Consider the following 18,965-nt stretch of genomic DNA (forward strand, 5'->3'; position numbering starts at 1 on the left):
TCCGCTTCAGCCTGTTTACAAAAGCAATGAAAGAAGGATATGAATGAGAAGTGGGGATCCACTGGTTACCGAGGTGACAGGAAGTGGACAGAATTTGCCAAGGAGGCATGACAGGGAGAAAGAGAGTGAGAGAGAAAGACTGAGGGAGGGAGTCAGGGGAGTGGAAAGAAAGGACAGCGTGCTGCATGTGTAGTTACACACATATGAAAATAAACACACACACAGAGTTACCCAGTCAGTCCAGAGAAACAGAGGCAGTGCTTGATTCACTGTGTCCATGTAGAGTTCTCTCTGTGTCTCTCTCTTGCACTGAGCTGTATCCATTAGCCAAGATGCCGCAGAGAAATAGGAGTTTTACTTTTGGAGCATATGGAGGGTAAGAACAATCGCTGTTTACCAAACATTTCACATTCACTTTAACCTAGTGTCTTAGTGCATCTGTGCTTTTAAGTTGTTTATAGATGGTTATCTGCTGTCATATCAGCCACTGCAGTTGCGTGCTTAGTAGGGAGATAATGGCATGTTTGAACTGTAATGCATTGTAAAGAGAAGCCTTATCGCTGCAACCAGACTTGATTTCATCACTTGAATATATAAAATGATACTGCAATGCATTACACCAGCTCTGGTGAACTGCTTTCCGGCAAGGGAAACCTGTTATTAAAGGCCATTATAGTGGAGAGTATAATTTAGTTTGGATTGAATTAGACACTGTGGTTGACTGTAGCATACACACATCCAGGCAGACACCCTGGGTCTGTGAACCAGCCAGGGAGCTTAACACAATCACAGGCTGTTTATGCTATCAATCAATCCTGGAGGATTCAATTAAGTCCCATTTAAGTGATCTGTTGCTTCACATGGGAGGAATAAGAACCCAAGTTTCTGTTGGGATTGAATGTCCACAGACACCAGTGAGATTCCTTTGCCTGTTAAAGGAGCCTGTCCACTCAACAGGTGCAAGGTTGCCATATTTCAGTTGTCTGTTGTCAAGGACAAGTGTTATCTATGCCTGATCTGATTGCAGGAATGCTGAAGAAGGCACTGAAACCATTCCACCAGGACCATCCTTAAATAGATAAACTACCAGTCAAAAGTTAGGACAGGCTTGGCTGAATATGTGTTTCTCATATATTTTAAAGAAACTATGATGCAAAAGCTTATGTTTAAAGGGTTAGTTCACCACAAAATGCAAGATATGGCATCATTAATCTCCCTCATGTTGCTTTAAACTCTTATAGTATCACTCTTTCTTCAGTGGAATACAAAAGGAGATAACAGGTAGAATGTCTAGATATAGACATTAAAGATGACTATAAAGATAGTCATCTTTAACTTTCATTATTACATCTTTTTGTGTTCTGCCAAAGAAAGTAAGTCATATGGGTTTGTGTGTGTGTGTGTGTGTGTGTGTGTGTGTGTGTGTGTGTGTGTGTGCTTTTTATTTTTGTGATATGTTTTTGGTGTTTAGTTTAGTTTTGGACATAAGCATATAAGATAGTTTTTATTCATTTAACATCTTTTTGTTAACAATTTCCTTACCTATCTTTGTGTTATTTCATAGTTGAGATTTTTCTATAGCTCTAAAATGTGAAAAAGTAATAAAGAATGATTTTCTGTGTCCATATGTTTGAATGTGTAGTATCTGTATCACTTGAAAGGGCAGCTCGAACTTGCTCGAAAAGCGTGCTTAACTGGTCAGGCATTTTTCAGTGACTGTTGATGCAAGGAAATTACCGTATTGATCCATTTTTTCATTTTGCTTAGTAAATTGTCTCCGGCTGCGTTTTGACATTTGCTTGCCTTTGGTGATTGTGACATCTAAAAGCCATTTGTGATAATTGCTCCGAAAACAAGTGAGCAGATTTGCTTGCACGTGATTGTTGTTTACGTGGTCTTGTATGAACATGCCTTTTACCTGATTTTAAATAGAATAGAATCTTTGTTTATCACCACACATCCGGATTCGGTGTAATTTATTTCCTTGAATTTCACATGTTGCGCTATAGAACAGTGGCATGAACTAATTGGGACAGTCAACCTGGAGCAACCTGGGGTTTAGTGCCTTGTTCTAGTCTAATCACACTCTAAATTTTACACTCTAAGCAGAGGAAGAAAATAAAAAGCGATCACCACACATTTTTATAACAAATAGATCCAAAAAGCAACTGTTGGTACTAAATAATCTGTAAAACCGATATATCGGTCTAACTCTACTCCGACTTGCACTTACCATTGTTTATGCAACTACTTCCTGGTTCCCACAGGACCAAAACCCCTATCACAGAGATTGCTCAAACAACGTGCTATCAGTAGCGCCGCAGTGAATGGTAAACACAATTTGAATTGATGCAAAAATGACTGATTAGGCATGGACCTTGTCAGTAATTCGGCAGAATGGGGTTGGTTTCAGGGTGCATGAACATTCGGAAGCAGCATGTCAATTTCTTATGTGATTATGTTGCTTGCTCAAGGGTACAATGGTAATGGGTCTCTTCTTATGAATATCAAACCAGCAACCCTTTGGTTAGCAACCCTGGGCATTTAAAACTACACCACACTAAGAAAAAAGGGTGGAGCAATTGTGTTAATCACTAAGCCATAGCCATCCCCATCTTGGAAAAAACATTGCATATATTTCTATAAGTTCCAAAATGGACAGCCTCTTTCCATTAATTCTACGTGGACAATAAGGATCTGATTATGCGGGTGTCTGAAGACACGTGTTTAAGCCTGGATGTTATTTTGAATGTGGATGTTGGCAGTCCTTTAATAAAATAAACCTGCCGTTGCTTTGTTAGTCCATCTCTCTGGTCTCATGAACTCTTAATGGTGTCTAATAAAACAAAAAGCCAGTCCAGGCTTTGTCCCAGATCATGAAATGCTTTTTCTCTCTTTGTCTGTATCTCTCTCACAAGCACTTTCTGGAATAAATCCGCATAGTGCCTGAATTGAGTCACAGGGACTGGAAGTTGGTTGACTCATACTAGACCTCTGTGTACAGTAGGCCTAACGTCCTCAATGGCAACTGAAAAAACTCTAGCACTGAGTGAACCCTGTTCAGAAACAGCCATGTGGAAAAGCTCCTCGTTGTTTTGCAACCAGTGGTGCCGATGGCTGGTTCTTGGAGGTCAGCAGATTCTTTATGTTCAACTCAATGTTCCTTGGTAAATCTTGAGACAAAACTTGGGATACGGAGTGAGCAGTGTAGAAGTGTCTAAAATGCTGAACTCATCAGGAAAATAGCCCTTAATTCATGCCCTTTACTTCTCCAATGTTGGTTTGTGGAAAGGGGTGAAATCAGCAGGGATATGGTGATATGATATTAAATTGATATCTGGATCAAAATACAATAATATTGTGTTTCTTTTTATATTAAGTGAATAGTTATTCAGAATTTTGATTTTGCAATCTTTTACTCATTTTTCATTCATATTTATTGGACTATTGAGCTTTTTTTATTGTGCTGAGCTTCCAGCTTTACTTCATAGCAATTTCATTAAAAACTGCCATTAAAATAGCTTAGAGTGTAGGCACGTCAATGTTACTAAAAAACCCAATAGCATAAAGTAAATATTTAGTAACATTACATTTAGTAAATAGCATACCATTATTTTTAGCATGTAATTTAAAACTGTGATTTTGCAATATATTATTATCTGGCAGTGCTTTGTGTCATGTTTATTCTGTTTATTCCTGTATTCCATGTCTTTTATTTTGAAAAGTTAAGTTCCTGTTTCCTAGTCATGTGATGTCCTGTTTTCCCTCCGTGTTCATGTGTCTTGTTTTCATTGGTTTATTGTTTAGTATTGATGTTTGTTTGGTAGCAATTTCGAAGTTCATGCCAAGTCTAGTTTATGTCAAGCCACGTTTATGTTTAGCCATGTTTTAGTCATGTTCATGTTTATTTCTAGTTTAGTTCTCTTTTAAAGTTAGGGTTTTGGATTTCACGTTTATTTGATAAAACTACACTTGGGTTCTACACATTGTCTTTGTCATTGCCATTGCCAGCTACAACGTTACACTTTGCAAAGTTCTTATTGCATTTCAAATGTATGAAATGAATCACCACAGGATACAAAAATATATTTTGGGGGTTTTATTTTGATGGCTGTTTGTTAAAAAAGAAAAGCAGCAGTCGATGGAACATAAATAAAAAAACTGTAAAAAAAAAAACTGTAAAAAATAGTAAAATGGAAAATAGAAATAAAATACAAAAATTAAAAATGGTTCAAAGAAATTAAAATAAAGGGTGGAAATGAAATAAGGTACAATGTAATACAGTAGAGGCTAATGTCAAATGAAAACACAAACAGGGCATTAGCCTACCCACATGCCTTTTTTCTTCACTGGAAAACATTTGAAGCAAAATAGATAAATATTTTATCTCAGTAGGTCCTTAAAATGCAAGTGAATGGAGAGTTCTCTTTTGAAGGTCCAAAAATCACTGAGCTAAGAAATTTGTCTATTTTTCTTCAAATGTGTACTGGTGAAGAAAGAAAGTAATATACACTTGGGATATCATGAAGGCGAATAAATAATGAGAGAATTTTCATTTTTGGGTGAACTATCACTTTAAGGACATGTATCGCAGTTTAAAAAAATTTAATCTCATTACACGTTCACTTAATTGGAAAACACTCTGGACAATAAATAATAAAATAAAATATAATTAATACTAAATGTACATACCCAGTCCCTGCATGTGCACCAAAATGTGTTCAAACTCCACACATGCGATCCATATGCATCCTTTAAAAATGATCTATAACAAACACTCAATTTTAACTTATGACTCTTATGACATACACTACCGTTCAAAAGATTAGGGTCTCTTACTCATTCTTTATTTTTTAATATATTTTTTCTTCACATTTTTGAATAATAGTAAAGTCATCACAACTGTGGAATAATAGAAATGGAAATATGGGAATTATGTTGTGACTAAAAAAATCCAAAATAAATCAAAACTATGTTATATTTTAGCATCTTCAAAGTTTGCAGAAATGTACTCTTGGTTTTTCTTGACCAACTTCTTGAGGTATCACCCTGGGATGCTTTTTAAACAGTATTGAAGGAGTTTCTGTCTATATGCTGGGCACTCAGTGGCTGCTTTTCTTAATTATTTGGTCCATACAAAACATGTTTATAAACTTTTTGTTTTGTAATTATATAAATGAACATGTTGGCACAATTATATTTTTGTCTACAAAACTAATTTCAAACATTTAAGCATATGCCTTCAGATCAAAAAATGTTTAAGATCATGAGAAACATTTCAGGCAAGTGACCTCAAACATTTGAACGGTAGTGTATTTAATGCAATTTTAAAAAAAATTGTGTAAAATGATATATTTACCCAAAGAGTAATCAACCGATGAACAAAACCGAGACCTCTCTTGTCCAACGCATGTTTTCACGTCTCTAACACGAGAGAGTGCCGGAAAGCGGGTATCGCAAAACTCTTAAAAGGGCCACGTTCAATTTATTTCTATGGTTAAATTACATAAAATTTCTTTAATATACAGTATACTTCTCTTCCATTCCAATTGTCAAAAAACTAACTAATAATCTAGACAATGTTAGAATATTAAAACAGTTTTTTTAGGTAAAATATTGGAATAACGCAATTCCCACCCACTAGTTTGTACAAGAGATTGTTTTCCTTTAACTCAAATATTGGTTTTAACAAGCACTTTTTGTTGTTGTTAAATATCAAAGGTGATTGTCAGCATTAGTCTTTTTAAAATCCTGTCTTTATTTAGTTTCAAGTGGCTTTTTAATGAGGCTTCTATTACAAAGACTCTGCGTATACCTCTCAAGAGTCTTTGACCACTCATCCAATGCTCTTAGGAAGGCCGCTAAACCAACAGTAACACCTCTGTCCTTCATCTGATTCAAATTTACCATCATGTTCACATACAGTGGCTATATTGAAGACATGACTAAAGATGACTGTCAATATTATTTCAGCAAACAAAGACCGTTGATTAGTTCTGAAGGGCAGCTGTGAGACACATTTCCTGTACTCACATAGAGGGTCTTAAATGGACAGTTCACCCACAAATGTAAATCTCAAGTTTTTACAGTGTATCGCAGAGACACTAGGTAAAATTTTACAATTGCCCTGACCCTGGCCGTCACACATAGGATGCATTCCTGCTTCCTGTGTCACATGACAGGTGGTGGTGCTGTTTTAATGGGTCTCTGCACCTGTGCTGTTGTGTAACAACAAATGTGGACATCACATTTAGGAGACACACTTCCCCTGAAACTTGAAGCCCTACAGGGCAGTTTGCATGTATCAAGACACCAGAATGTATTCATCTGTTTGTCACATTGTAGACTCACGACTGGTACCATTGCACGTGTCACCATTGTCTGAGTGCAGTTCAGTACACTACAGTACATCGACTATACTGTGGAATCGATCCACACATTTACTCTTAGCTCTCTTTCAATGGCTGCTTTCAGAGGTTTGGTGTTATCAACATATTTGATTTGAAGAATTTATACGATAATATGATATAAAATATATTAAATTTATCACAGTGTCAGAACACTTGGAATATAGCGCATGAGTTATATATATTTTAAATGTGGTTTTATGGTGCTTTTTCATCCTTTTTTTTTTTTATCCTTGACAGACCGGAGTCACTATTTATTTATTTCACCCTGTGAAAACATATAAAACATTCAGCTTTTGTGTTTCTTAGAGGAAAAAAAAGTCATCCAGGTTTGGAGCAGTATTAGAATGAGTAGCCTAAATGTGACAACATTTAAACAACATTATTGATACATTAATAAGCTACATATGTAAATGACCTTAGTTTGTGGGCAATGGAGGTGTCAGGAGACAACGAAGCAGGTTCAAGATCAGATCTTTTAATAATTCAATTGTCCACACTTGACGTAACCATCAAAACAAAATGTAACAATAATAGTAGCTCTCTCTGGCTTGGACTCGCTGGTCACTCCCTCCCCTCTCTGACGCTCTGGTGTGCCTTTTAGGTCTCCCTTCGCCATCACTATAATGAGAGACAGGTGCTGGAGATAATTACGACCAAGGTGACGAGCTTTACCGCTCTCCCTCTCCCGCAGACCGACACATGACCATGCCCCCCATGCCACATACACCTACCGCTGACTCAGGTCGGGGCAAAATCCGGCCTGGCTTTTCCTTTATCAGTATTATTCCTGTACGTTTGTGTTGTGTCTGACTGTCTGTTTTGAGCCTTTGTGATTCAAAGTTGTTACTTCTGAGTACTCTTGAGTCTCTCCCTCATCAATGTCTGACTCCGGTTCAAACATATATGGCTGAACACCACTATTTTCGCTGTCAGTCATATTGCTTATGATGTCTAAAAAGCAGAGATGTCAAAACTCTGCCCTATTCTGTATACGGGGTGGGGAGCAAGAGCTAATTTGCATTTAAAGACACACAAAAAAGCTCGCTTTTATTCCCACCCAAAAATTGGCATTTTCAACATGGAATAATACATTATCTGTAGGGTATTTTGAGCTGAAACTTAACAGACACATTCTGGGGACACCAAAGTTTTAAATTGCATCTTGTGAAAAGGGCATAGTAGGTGCTAATAGGTAATAATTATTTAATAGTAAGTGTTACTAAAACATTTAAATGTAAATCCAATTAATTACATATATCATTTTTTTTTTACTATGAATTCATGCCTTGTTCATGTTACAAAACATGATCAAACTGCCTATAAATTAACTTATTAAACAATAATAAATTATTTGCTACAGTGAATATAAATAAATAACAAACTATTTGTGTGTAGCTTATTAGGAACAATAGATTATAAACGATCAATTGACTATAAACTAAAGCTTTACAAATACTTTACCGTATAGTTATTATAAAGTGTTACTGAAGTTTTTGCTTCTTTATACAGTAGATTCTAAATGTTCTGTTATCAGATTTTAATAATAAAAAAAAAAATTGTTTAAACAACATTCATTATTTAAAACCAATAAAGGCACTCACAAAATGTTTAGCTTATGTAAAGTACATTGTCTTTTGTTTACCAGAATATTGTACCTCTGTGTTCCAGACTTATGAAAAATTGATGGACGTTTATGTAATGCTCTTGTTATGGTACACGGTGTATTGGCAGTTAATGCTGGGCTGTTTTCTCAGTTTAGTCATGCTCCCTAGACAGCAGGTGTAACTGCTTCCTTCTTAAACATTTACACTCTAAGACATTATTGTATCTGCCAACACCAGCTGTTTTCCCACAAGATATTTACAACATTTCTGAAATAAAATGCGTTGCTGTTTTTGGAAAAAGGTGAAAGGTGTGATGCCTCAAGAAAATGTCTTATGTTTGCTATATTGAGAGATGTCTGATGTAAGATGCCTTTTGTTTTATGTTCCTTCATGGTATACAGGTTGCTTTCAGAGAGCACACATATCTGTTTTATATTGCATACAATGCTGCATAAACAGCTAGATATCCTGGCTGCAGTATTTTACAACATGTTATTCACTGATTCCCATTTATTTATCAGTTCATACTACTGAATGGAGATCAGAATTTGTGTCATTGACACAATCGATCATATCGCTTTTGAACACATTAATTTAACCCCTGGAGTCGTATGGACGTTAATGCTGACTGTCTTTGATTTTTGGTGCTTCAAAAGTCTGACCACTGTCCACCTGCATTTTAAGGGCCTACTAAGCTGAGATATTTTTCTATTTTTCTTAAAATGTGTTTTGCTGAAGACAGAAAGGCATACACACCTGGTATGGAATGAATGTGAGTAAATAATGAGAGAACTTTCCATTTTGGGTGAACTATTCCTTTAAAAAAAATAAACTCATTCCTTGGCAGATAAAAATGAACCATAAGCAGATGATGCTTGTGAAAGAGCATTTATAAATTATAAATGAGATCCAATGACATCTGTTCTTTTAATATATCGTGTGTGTGCCAGCAGAGGTCTGAGTGCAGCAATAGTACGTTACATTAATTCAGAAGACACTGAGAGATAGTGTCTCTTGCGTAGGGTCATTTTCTTATAACACATTTACCTTTGCATGGCTAAATTCTGTGGACGAATTGGTCATGAGCGGGCGTTGAGCATGTGTGAAACCAGCAAAAAATATATTATCAACAAGGCTCTTTTAATGCCTCACTTTATACTGTGATTGAAGTTCAAAAGAAACTTGGCACTATACTAATATCTTTGTCCAGTATGAATATTCAGTGTAACTGAAGAGGTCACTGCCAAAGCAAGCAACATCCTGTTGGTCAACGCAGAAAATTGTAAATTGCAGAAAAGTCCATGCGAAATCCATTTGGGGGAATTCTTCACCACAAGAAGTCCACCATCCTGTGAATTCTCATTGAGATTACTATTTTTCACCTGCGGAATTTCGCTGTGTAAAGGTAAATTTAACTGCACCTTTAATCAGTATTTCACCTTATTTTTTAGTAACAATAGCTAAACACCATAATAAATAGAGGCCCCCATAATAAATAGAGACCCCCCCCCATCAGTATTTTCTAAAAACAAGAATTATTGTCTTGCTTCTCAAAGAAACGTATCTTACTTAATGGACAGTTCACACAAAATTGGAAACTCTTCTATCATTTACTTACCTTCATGTTGTTCCAAACCTGCAAGATTCTATGGAATTTAAAAGGAGATGGTAGTCAGAATGTTAGCCTTAGTCACATTTTTAATTAATTTATATGCACAGATATTTAATTTACAATATTTGCTAAAGAATTGCAGTGACAAAATATTGTTCATGCATTCAGTTTTAATCGGGCAAATATTTGGCTTAGTGTGCATTAGCTGGCCCCTAATATTAGCTGGCTAATTTCTAAAGGCTATCAATCCTGCAGTTATCCCTTACGGCTATTGTGGCTCAATCACACTTTTCTTCAGAGTTCCACCACCACACCCAGACTCAATTTCCCCTTTATGAGAATCAGTGTAACAGGAGAGGAGGTGAACTTGAGTCCAAGGTTGAAAAAATACTATGTTTATTGTTCTCATGTGGGCAGCTTACACCCTAATAGTGTGCCACATGACTGGTGTTCTGGCATATCCTCGTCGTTGTAATGTCAATTCTGATTTGTAGCCATTTGACAAGGTCTTGAATACATCACAAATCTTAGTGCTCATGAATATTGTTAACAATGTATAGATCTGTTGCTGCAATATTTACATTCAGGTGGATGGCATCTTGTAGTGTTGTATCTCTTTAGATTTTTTAGTGCGTTTTAGTTATGTATGTAATGTATCTGAGCAACTGGGGCTTTTTCTGTTTATTTGTGGATATCAAGCAAAGCTAATTAAACTTTAGAGACCGTGAGCACGTCCCTGCTGTAAAAGCGTCAGGCCTGACAGCAATCATGTTTTGTAATCTACACAAAGGAAGACTATCTCCCCTTGCCAAACAAGTACGCTTGCAGGAAAAAGTATATGAAACCTATGGATTTGCCTGGATTCCTGCATAAATTGGTCATTCAGTTTAATCAGATTTTCGGGTGGATTACACTACCTCACTTTTAATATGGACAGATAGACGGATGGCAGATGTAAACAAACATGTATATGGGAACTGGCTGCTGTTGTTGCTGCTACTCTGTGTTCAGATTTGCACAAAAAAATTGTAAACCACATTTGGATGCGGTCTTGAGTGGGAAGACGTGTTTGATTGCTCCATTTCTTGAGCGTTGTGGCCCAGCAGACTCTATTTTCATTAGCTGCTCATGTATGAATTTAGATTTGAGTCGTAGGGCATAATACACTACAATATTTCATCTGTAGTCATGGAAAATCTGCTCAAACATATTAAAAATGTTTGATATCCTCAGACTTGATTGATATGTGTATTTTTAATTAGTTTGTTTTGTTCAAGTTTGACCTTAATAAATAATTTTCTAAATGATTTAGTGTTTGGTAGTTCGGGGAACAGACACAGTCTCTATGAGATATCTAGGAGATACTGTCTCTATGTGTTGTAGTTTATGTGACCTGTGACTAGGAGCCAAATTACTAGAGAGGAGAGCGGCACCTTCCCTGGAGGAATGGAGTCCGTCTCTCTTTAGCAGGTCAGGTCTACCCCAAAAACTCCAATTGTCTATAAATCCTATTTTATTCTTCAGACACCACCCAGACATCCAGCCATTCAGTGACACTAATCTACTATAAACCTCATCACCACGACGAGCAGGGAGGGGACCAGAGCATATTACAGTCTGACATTGTTTTTGCAAATTCACACACCTCTTTAGTGCCGACATGGATAACAATTTTAGAAAATCTACGTTTAGCATTAGCCAGCACTTGTAAATTTGATTTGATGTCAGACGCTCTGGCACCCGAAATGCAATTAACATTAGTGGCTGGAGTCTCTATTTCCACGTTCCTTACAATAGAATCTCCAATAACAAGGGCTCTTTCAACATGATTCTCAGTGGGTTTATGACTGAGTGGGGAGAATTGATTGGAAAACCTAACAGGAACAGGAGAGTGGTGTCTTTTTGCTGAGTGAGTATGCCGCCGAGACCACCCAAATGCCCTGCTGCAGGGGCTCTACAGCCGGAACCAAAGTGCATGTTGCTCTCTGTATTACTCGCATCCGAAACAGTATCTACCGGCTTATCTCTCTCACTGACCTCCACTAGCATTCAGATGCAAGTCTCTAACTCATTAACCTTCTCCGTCAGCCTGACTAATTCCTTACATTTATCGCATGTGAATCCCTCACTGCTGTCGGAGGAGGCTATTGTAAACATGTGATATGCAATGCAGGAAGAAATAACATGAGCGGATGCCATGACTTACCGCAAATTGTTTGTTGTTGTTGGTTGTTCCTGAGCGGTGAGGGTTTGAGATTGATGTGAATCCCTCACACAATTGTTTGTTGTTGTTGGTTGTTCTTGATAAGCGGTGCTTTGAGATCGATGTAATAATCTGTGTACCGCAGAGGAGAAAAAAGTATAATCTTGATGCCAATCAGGCCCGCCGCCTCATTTCATGTGGACCGCAACTTAATTTCAGAATGTGGAATAGCAGATGATAAGAACGTCTCAATGACCAATCAGTTAGCTCTTTCTTCGTGAATATTAATGAGCCTTCCCCTGTCACCTTAACCTTTTTAGAGAGTATTTTTGCTTGCTCCAAAAGTGGAATGAGACAGCACTACCCAGACCAATTATCAGCATGGCTCAATGAATAGAGTGGTGCGAGCGGGGAAGCAGACGCCCCCTGGGAGCATGGGCAACCCAGGGAGAGAGACGTCTGCCACGGAGCTGGTATACAGACCACTCCATTCCCTTTGGAGGGCCAAGTAGAGAATCTCTTGTTTCCTTTCCTTTGCTTGCCGTACTCTCAACGGGCTGCGGTACCCATGTTGTCTCCACCTCACTCCCTGGTTGCTTAACCGGTGCCCACAACTGCCGTTCTCACAGCGATCAGGAACCGAGCACTTGCAGTTTGGCCCCAATGAAAGCGAACCCTCTGCCTTCACGTGCCCAACTGCACCACACTCGTGCCTCAGGCTGGCAGGTGGTGACGAGTCTAGAGGTCGTCGCTACAGAACATCCTCCTCAGTCGCCTACCCGCCCCAGGCCGGGTACGCGGAGCAAGGTAAGTGCTTCGAGCCTCTCCTCAGCACAACCACCTCGGGACGAAGCAATGCTCCCTGGCGTGAAGTCGCCTGCTCCCCCCGCCGTGAGGCCCCACCTCCAGGTACGCCACACGTGAACGTCCCCTTAGTGCCCCTCGCCCGGAGCTTGGACGTGTGGCTTACGCTTTCCAACCCATTGCGGTGGCTGGCCAGGACCATCCAACTCTGCTACGTGATTCAGTTTGTCAGGCGCCCGCCCCGTTTCAGCATGTCCGTGTTACCTCGGTGCAGGGTGAAAACGCCTCCACCCTGCGTGAGGAGATCGCAACCCTTCTGTGCAAGGACACAATAGAGCCTGTCCCTCCAGCCGAGATGACTCCATCATACCCAAGAAAGGCAGTGGGTTGCGGCCAATCTTGGACCTGCGAGTTCTGAACTGGGCTTTACACATAGTCCTATTTAAGATGCTGATGCAGAAACATATTCTGACATGCGTCGGGCATCAAGATTGGTTCGCGGCAGTAGACCTGAAGAATGACGTCTCAATATTACCCCGTCACAAACCCTTTCTACGGTTCGCTTTCGATGGCCAGGCATAGTAGTATAAGGTCCTCCCCTTCGGTCTGTCCCTGTCCCCTCGCATCTTCATGAAATTCGCAGAGGCAGCTCTTGCCCCGTTAAGGGAAGTGGGCATTCGCATACTCAACTACCTCGGCGACAGGCTATTCTTAGCGCACTCTCGACAGTTGCTCTGTGCGCACAGGGACCTGGTGCTCACACACCTCAGCCGTTTAGGGCTTCGGGTAAACTGGGAAAAGAGCAAGCTCTCCCCGGTTCAGAGCATCTCTTTTCTCGGCATGGAGTTAGACTGCCTCACGAGTGAGCACACACAGTCGGTGCTGAACTGCCTGAGTTTGTTCAGATCAGGCACAGCGGTTCCACTGAAACAATTTCAGAGGCTCCTGGGGCATATGGCATCCTCAGCGACGGTCGCGCTGCTCTGGTTAATGCATATGATACCGCTTCATCACTGGCCTCAGACTCGAGTTCTGAGATGGGCATGGTGCCACAACACACACCATGTGACCCTCACCCCTTCATGCCATCACTTATTCAGCCCTTGGACAGATCTCTGTTTTCTACGGACAGGAGTCCCCCTACAGCAGGTGTTCAGACGCATCGTAGTTACTATGGATGCCTCCCAGTTGGGCTGGGGCGCCGTGTGCAATGGGCAAGCAGCCGCTGGCTCCTGGATGGGTCCTCGGCTGGGTTGGCACATCAACTGCCTGGAGTTGCTGGCTGTATGTCTTGCCCTGCGCAAATTTCTGATGGTTTATCCGTGGCAAGCATGTGTTGATTCGCATAGACAACACAGCAACACTAGCATATATAAATCGGCAGGGTGGCGTTCGATCTCGTAACCTCCGTTCCCTGATGGAGGGAACGAGAAATTGTGTTCCTCTTGCCACAACACTGTACTAAGCTGCTGAAATGGCCGGGACCTTACTCTCTAAACCTGTCTGAACAGACGCACGCTTCCCTAATTTTATACCCGTATGTCTGGGGAAGGTAGCATGCAAATTCTGTTCACCAATTCTCATTGGCCTTTTCTGAAAGATAAGTGGTAACCAAGGCTCTCAAGGGAGATGTCACTACATCGACACAACGTCTCGTTCAATCCATCAGGGAATGGAGGTTACGACAGTAACCGAGACGATTTGAGCCAAGGTCATTGTACTTTGGGTCACCTACATTGTGTTATCAATGGAAATGTTTACACATGGTTCACTTTGGCTTTGTGATTAAAATGATTAAAGAGCGGTGTGTAGGTTTATGACTGTGCCTGTTGTTATCAGTGTTCTATTGTATTTTTGTTTAACTAATTAGAAGCCTCCATCTGTTGAACAAATCATTAAATTAAACTGTCTTTGCAATATAGAAACAATACAAAACAAAACAAGCCAAAAACAATCTGAGTCAGAGTGAAATTGTGAATAAAGCAGTAGCTGTGTTACACTATAGGTATGAGACTCTTTCTTCTTATCAAAGAGCTGTGCTGTTTTTAGGTTGTCTTTGGGTCATGAGAACTGTATCTTGTGACAGGCTGTGCTATTCATAATAAACAGCCAATCACAAATGTAACAGATACAGATTTGTGATCCATGAACATTATCAGCACTATCAAGGAACATTTTTAAATATTTTGAATTGTCCAAAAAAAAAGCAATGCTTTTTGAAAGGCCCAATGAAATCAAAATGGGAGTTGGGTAGCTTTTAGTTCATGTAGCTTTAAGGTAATCTGTAGGACTCCTGAACAAATTTAGCTTTTCGCACACATACACATTAAACATTTAAAGCATATTAAATGCTCTATAGAATGAGAAGCCCCCTCCCCCTAATTATATTACCATATTCAGTTGGTGTTCTGCTGAACATTAAAAGGAAATAATGACCCCCACACATTGTCTGCTCCCTCAATGGCATCAAACATGTATGGACCTGAGGGGAGAATATGTTTATTTTAGATATCTATCTTTGTGGAAACATGCAATGATGTATTTGATTCTAAACGGGTCAGCGTTTAATGTCAGCTGTGTCTGTCAGAGGAAAATCAACATCTGTGACATCGATTGTCCTCTATTATGAGGAGGTGAGACAGTGTAGCCAGTTCAAAATCCACTGTGCCACAGCTGTCAACATAACATAACTTTTTATTTTTCTATTCTTGTGGGAACCTTCCATTGACTTTTAATGAGCTAATGATGTTTTTTTTAAACCCCTAACCCTTTCCTTAAACCTAACCCTCACGCAAACTATTTAGCATTTTATGAATTTAGTTTTTACCTTGTGGAGACAATGTAGGCAGAACTTGACTCACACAAACACCCAAACAGCAGTGAAGAGACAACTTTATTTCTGGCTGTTGGTCTGGAATACCATGAATGTTAGGTGGTATAGTATGCCTAATCCAGGACAGACATGTTCTGGGAAAGATAGATTCCCATGGCACTGCTCTAAATTTATAGACATCACTGCCTGTCGGGAACAGGGGGTAATGCACTTAAAGTGAAGCACTCTGGAAATATAAGAATATCTAAACAGCAGCATGGGAAACACACAGTGAACATCTGAGCTGTCTTGTAAATATTGTTAAAATTATTTTGCATTTCCTTATCTAGCAGTACATCACTGCTCTGAATATTAGAACTTGATACATATTCTTTTGCCTTCTCAGTTTGTGTTTGAATATTCATTCTATGTGTTTTAGAAAGCCAGTTTCTATTTTTATCAGTTTTATCACCTGTGCATGTTGCTCATATACAGTATGTGTAAGGAGTTTAAACGATAATTCTTTCATTGTCAAGTGAGTGTTGCATCACAACACCATCTGCTGGTCGCCAAGACCATGCCTTGAGTCAACAGTTTTTTTACACAATACTCAGCAGCTGTTTTATAGTGTCAGGGATAATATAATCTATTTAAATATAGAGCGGACACTTTTTTCTCTTGTCTCCCTTGCACTGGCTTCCTTTATCACCCTCCTGCTGATTAAGCAACTCAGGGCCAGGCGTGCATCCTCATGGCCCGGCCACGCCCTCCTCCTCATCAGATCCGAAAAAAACAGTACAGTACTTTTAAAACCTAACCCCACCTGATTTGTCACAAATTAGACCTTTCAGAAAAATGACAGAAATTGTGAAAACAAAGTTGTTATCTAATATTGTAACTTAAAACTAATGAAAATAAATACTGCCAATGGAAATGCATTGCTATTCTGTGCAAACCGTGCATACCAGTACCAATTATATAATTTATATGTAATACATTTTTGCTTATCATTTAAGATTAGGAAAAGTCATGTAGTATATTACCTAAAACCTGAGTGTTAAGTTTATTTTTGAGGTACTGAAATGCCCCTAAACAGAACATGAGTTTTAAATCCAAAATCTCCTAAACTAACCACAATAGAAACAATCAACTGTAATGTGAGGACAGTCATTTGGCTATTTAGGCCACAGGCTGCACTCTGTAGAGGAAGCAGGTACAAGAAATCGTCTTTTTACTGAAATTGTCTTTGTCTTTTCAGAGTTGACAAGACATTTTCCAGATCCAGAAGTTTGTGGTAAGTACTGTCTTTTTCATTTTATTTACCCAGAGCCCAAATCAGCCATTCCAGAAATGGCATGCTTTTATGCTGTTTGGCTGCAGGGTATCAGCCTGGACACAGTCACTGAAGAAAGGCAATTTTCTGTCTGCTTGAAGTCACTTGCAATTCTGAGGCCCTTCAGTTTTGTAGCATTAAAGCTTAATTTGTTTTATTTTAGAATACTTTCTCCTATCCTATCTTAATGTGCATGTACAACTATAAGCCATTTGTCCATTGAATTCTCCAAAGTGTGATCATTGTGGCTATGGTACTATCAAAATACTGTCGTCTGTTTGAGGATCCCGACCAGACCTACCAGAGATTATTTAGCAGAGATTGGCCACTTCTATTAAAATGAATGGGAGAAATTGGAATGCTCAACCAAGGAGCTCTGAGCACCCAATGGTCAAAGGATGTAGAAAGGAAGTCCTGCCTTACAGTTATAAGAGCCAATCACCTTTTAGACACAGACCTGTCACCTGTCATTCAACTCTAGAACATGCATGTGCATTAGCTATACATTTATACTAATTTTGTTTTTTGCACAATATGAGGTAAAGAAGCACAATTTATGAAACCAGTATTGTCAGATTGTATTGCTGATTTGATTTTAATCTTGACCAACCGTTTTTGAGATTTTGGTCTTTCACCATTCAAGTAGATAGGAGCTGCACTGGAATGACCAGAAATAGCCTCCCAGGAGCATTCCAAAGATGGCCGACAGTTTACTGACAGGCCCTACACAGGAACATTGAGTTTGGGGAGGGAGAGATGCTGTTATTCTATAAACTTTGTGTTTTTTTGAAAATCCCAAAAACGAGACCAAAATTTGTAACATAAACTCCTCCTAGAGCAGGGGTCGCAACCTATGGTATGCATGCCAGCATTGGCACACAAAGGGGTAATCACTGGCACACCATCAACGGTGAGAGAGGAGTAAACAATTTTATTTATATAATTCCGCACCTACATTCCAATCTACATCTTGATGTAATCATTCCTCATGATCACGCAGCGTGTTTTCATGAGCTGAATGGGAGACTAAACAAAAAGTTAAAATGTGATGAGACTGCAATATAATGAACAGACTCGTGCAAGCCATTTGCGCAGCGCAGTGCTTCACTTTTGTTAAATCACGGGAGTAAAAGCACCGCTTTACTTCGGTCAGGCTGAGGGTATGACAGCCTACTTTCCTTGTTTCATATGTTTCTTTTTGCTTTCAGAACAACATGTGATGTAATAAGGAAAACACCACTATTACTCCTTGAGATTTCCAACCCAGCATACAGGCCACCTTTACATACCTTTAACCAGTCACACTAAAATTACATTAAAAGATTAAATGTGAAAACATAAACCCACATTGTGGGGTTAAAAAAATCTTTTCAAGTCTATTCAAAATATAAATTAAACCTGGAAATACATTTTTAGGATTTTGCAGGTGCAATTCACTGAAAAGTGCTAAATAGTTGATCAGCTTGTGATGCACGAATGGCTTTCATCACACTTTAATAGTGTTTAGTCTCCCATTCAGCTATGAAAACACACTGTGTGATCATGAGGAAGGATTACATCAAGGTTTAGATTGGAATGTAGGTGCAGAATGTCATATAAATAAAAAAGTCAACTCCGCTCTCGCTGTTGCTTGCATAATTGTGATTACATGATTACAACGACATAATATAAGAAATATTTAAGATTATACACAATTTTATTATTAGTAATCAAATAAGCAAATTTGTGACATTGTTAACTCAAAAAGGACTGGTTTTCGTTAATTAAAGCACTTTCACAAGATGCTCTGTAAAAATTCACATGCCGGTTCAGGATTACGTCATACATTAGTCATTTAACCACCACACAAACCACGCAAATGTGTGGAGTCCCGGACATCGGGACTATTTCTTCAGTGTCTCATGCAGGACTAGCATATTTTTAGACTCTGTGTAAAGTTAGAAATAACTTCGTCTCAAAAACGCATGTCAAGACAACTGTGCTCTGTTTCATTCACTGTGCCACATCTTGATCGTTTTTAAAGCAGGTCACAAAGATTTAACGTTCTGAACCATTTCAGGTTGCAAAGATTTGACTAACAACGTTTAAAATGATTCCAGATTGTTCTGCACCAAGCAAATTTCAGCACTTGATAAACAAATTTCTGCTCTGTGCTGAGGGTACGCCGTGTCTTGTAAGTTTACTGTT

The 18,965-nt window shown here is 39.0% G+C and overlaps 1 protein-coding gene across 7 annotated transcripts in view; it reads left to right on the top strand.

Annotated features, from left to right (window-relative positions):
* Positions 1-247: 247 nt before the first annotated feature.
* Positions 248-18,965, top strand: part of LOC127628839 (rap1 GTPase-activating protein 1-like) — a 114,434-nt gene continuing 95,716 nt past the window's right edge. For all 7 annotated transcript variants that reach the window (XM_052105765.1, XM_052105767.1, XM_052105768.1 and 4 more), the window contains exons 1-2: positions 248-376; positions 16,704-16,739. In XM_052105765.1, the coding sequence (XP_051961725.1) occupies positions 333-376; positions 16,704-16,739 (80 nt within the window). In that variant the 5' untranslated portion in view covers positions 248-332. The remainder of the gene's footprint in view (positions 377-16,703; positions 16,740-18,965) is intronic.

This window comes from Xyrauchen texanus, chromosome 35 (assembly GCF_025860055.1).
Source record: "Xyrauchen texanus isolate HMW12.3.18 chromosome 35, RBS_HiC_50CHRs, whole genome shotgun sequence".
Taxonomy (NCBI): domain Eukaryota; kingdom Metazoa; phylum Chordata; class Actinopteri; order Cypriniformes; family Catostomidae; genus Xyrauchen; species Xyrauchen texanus.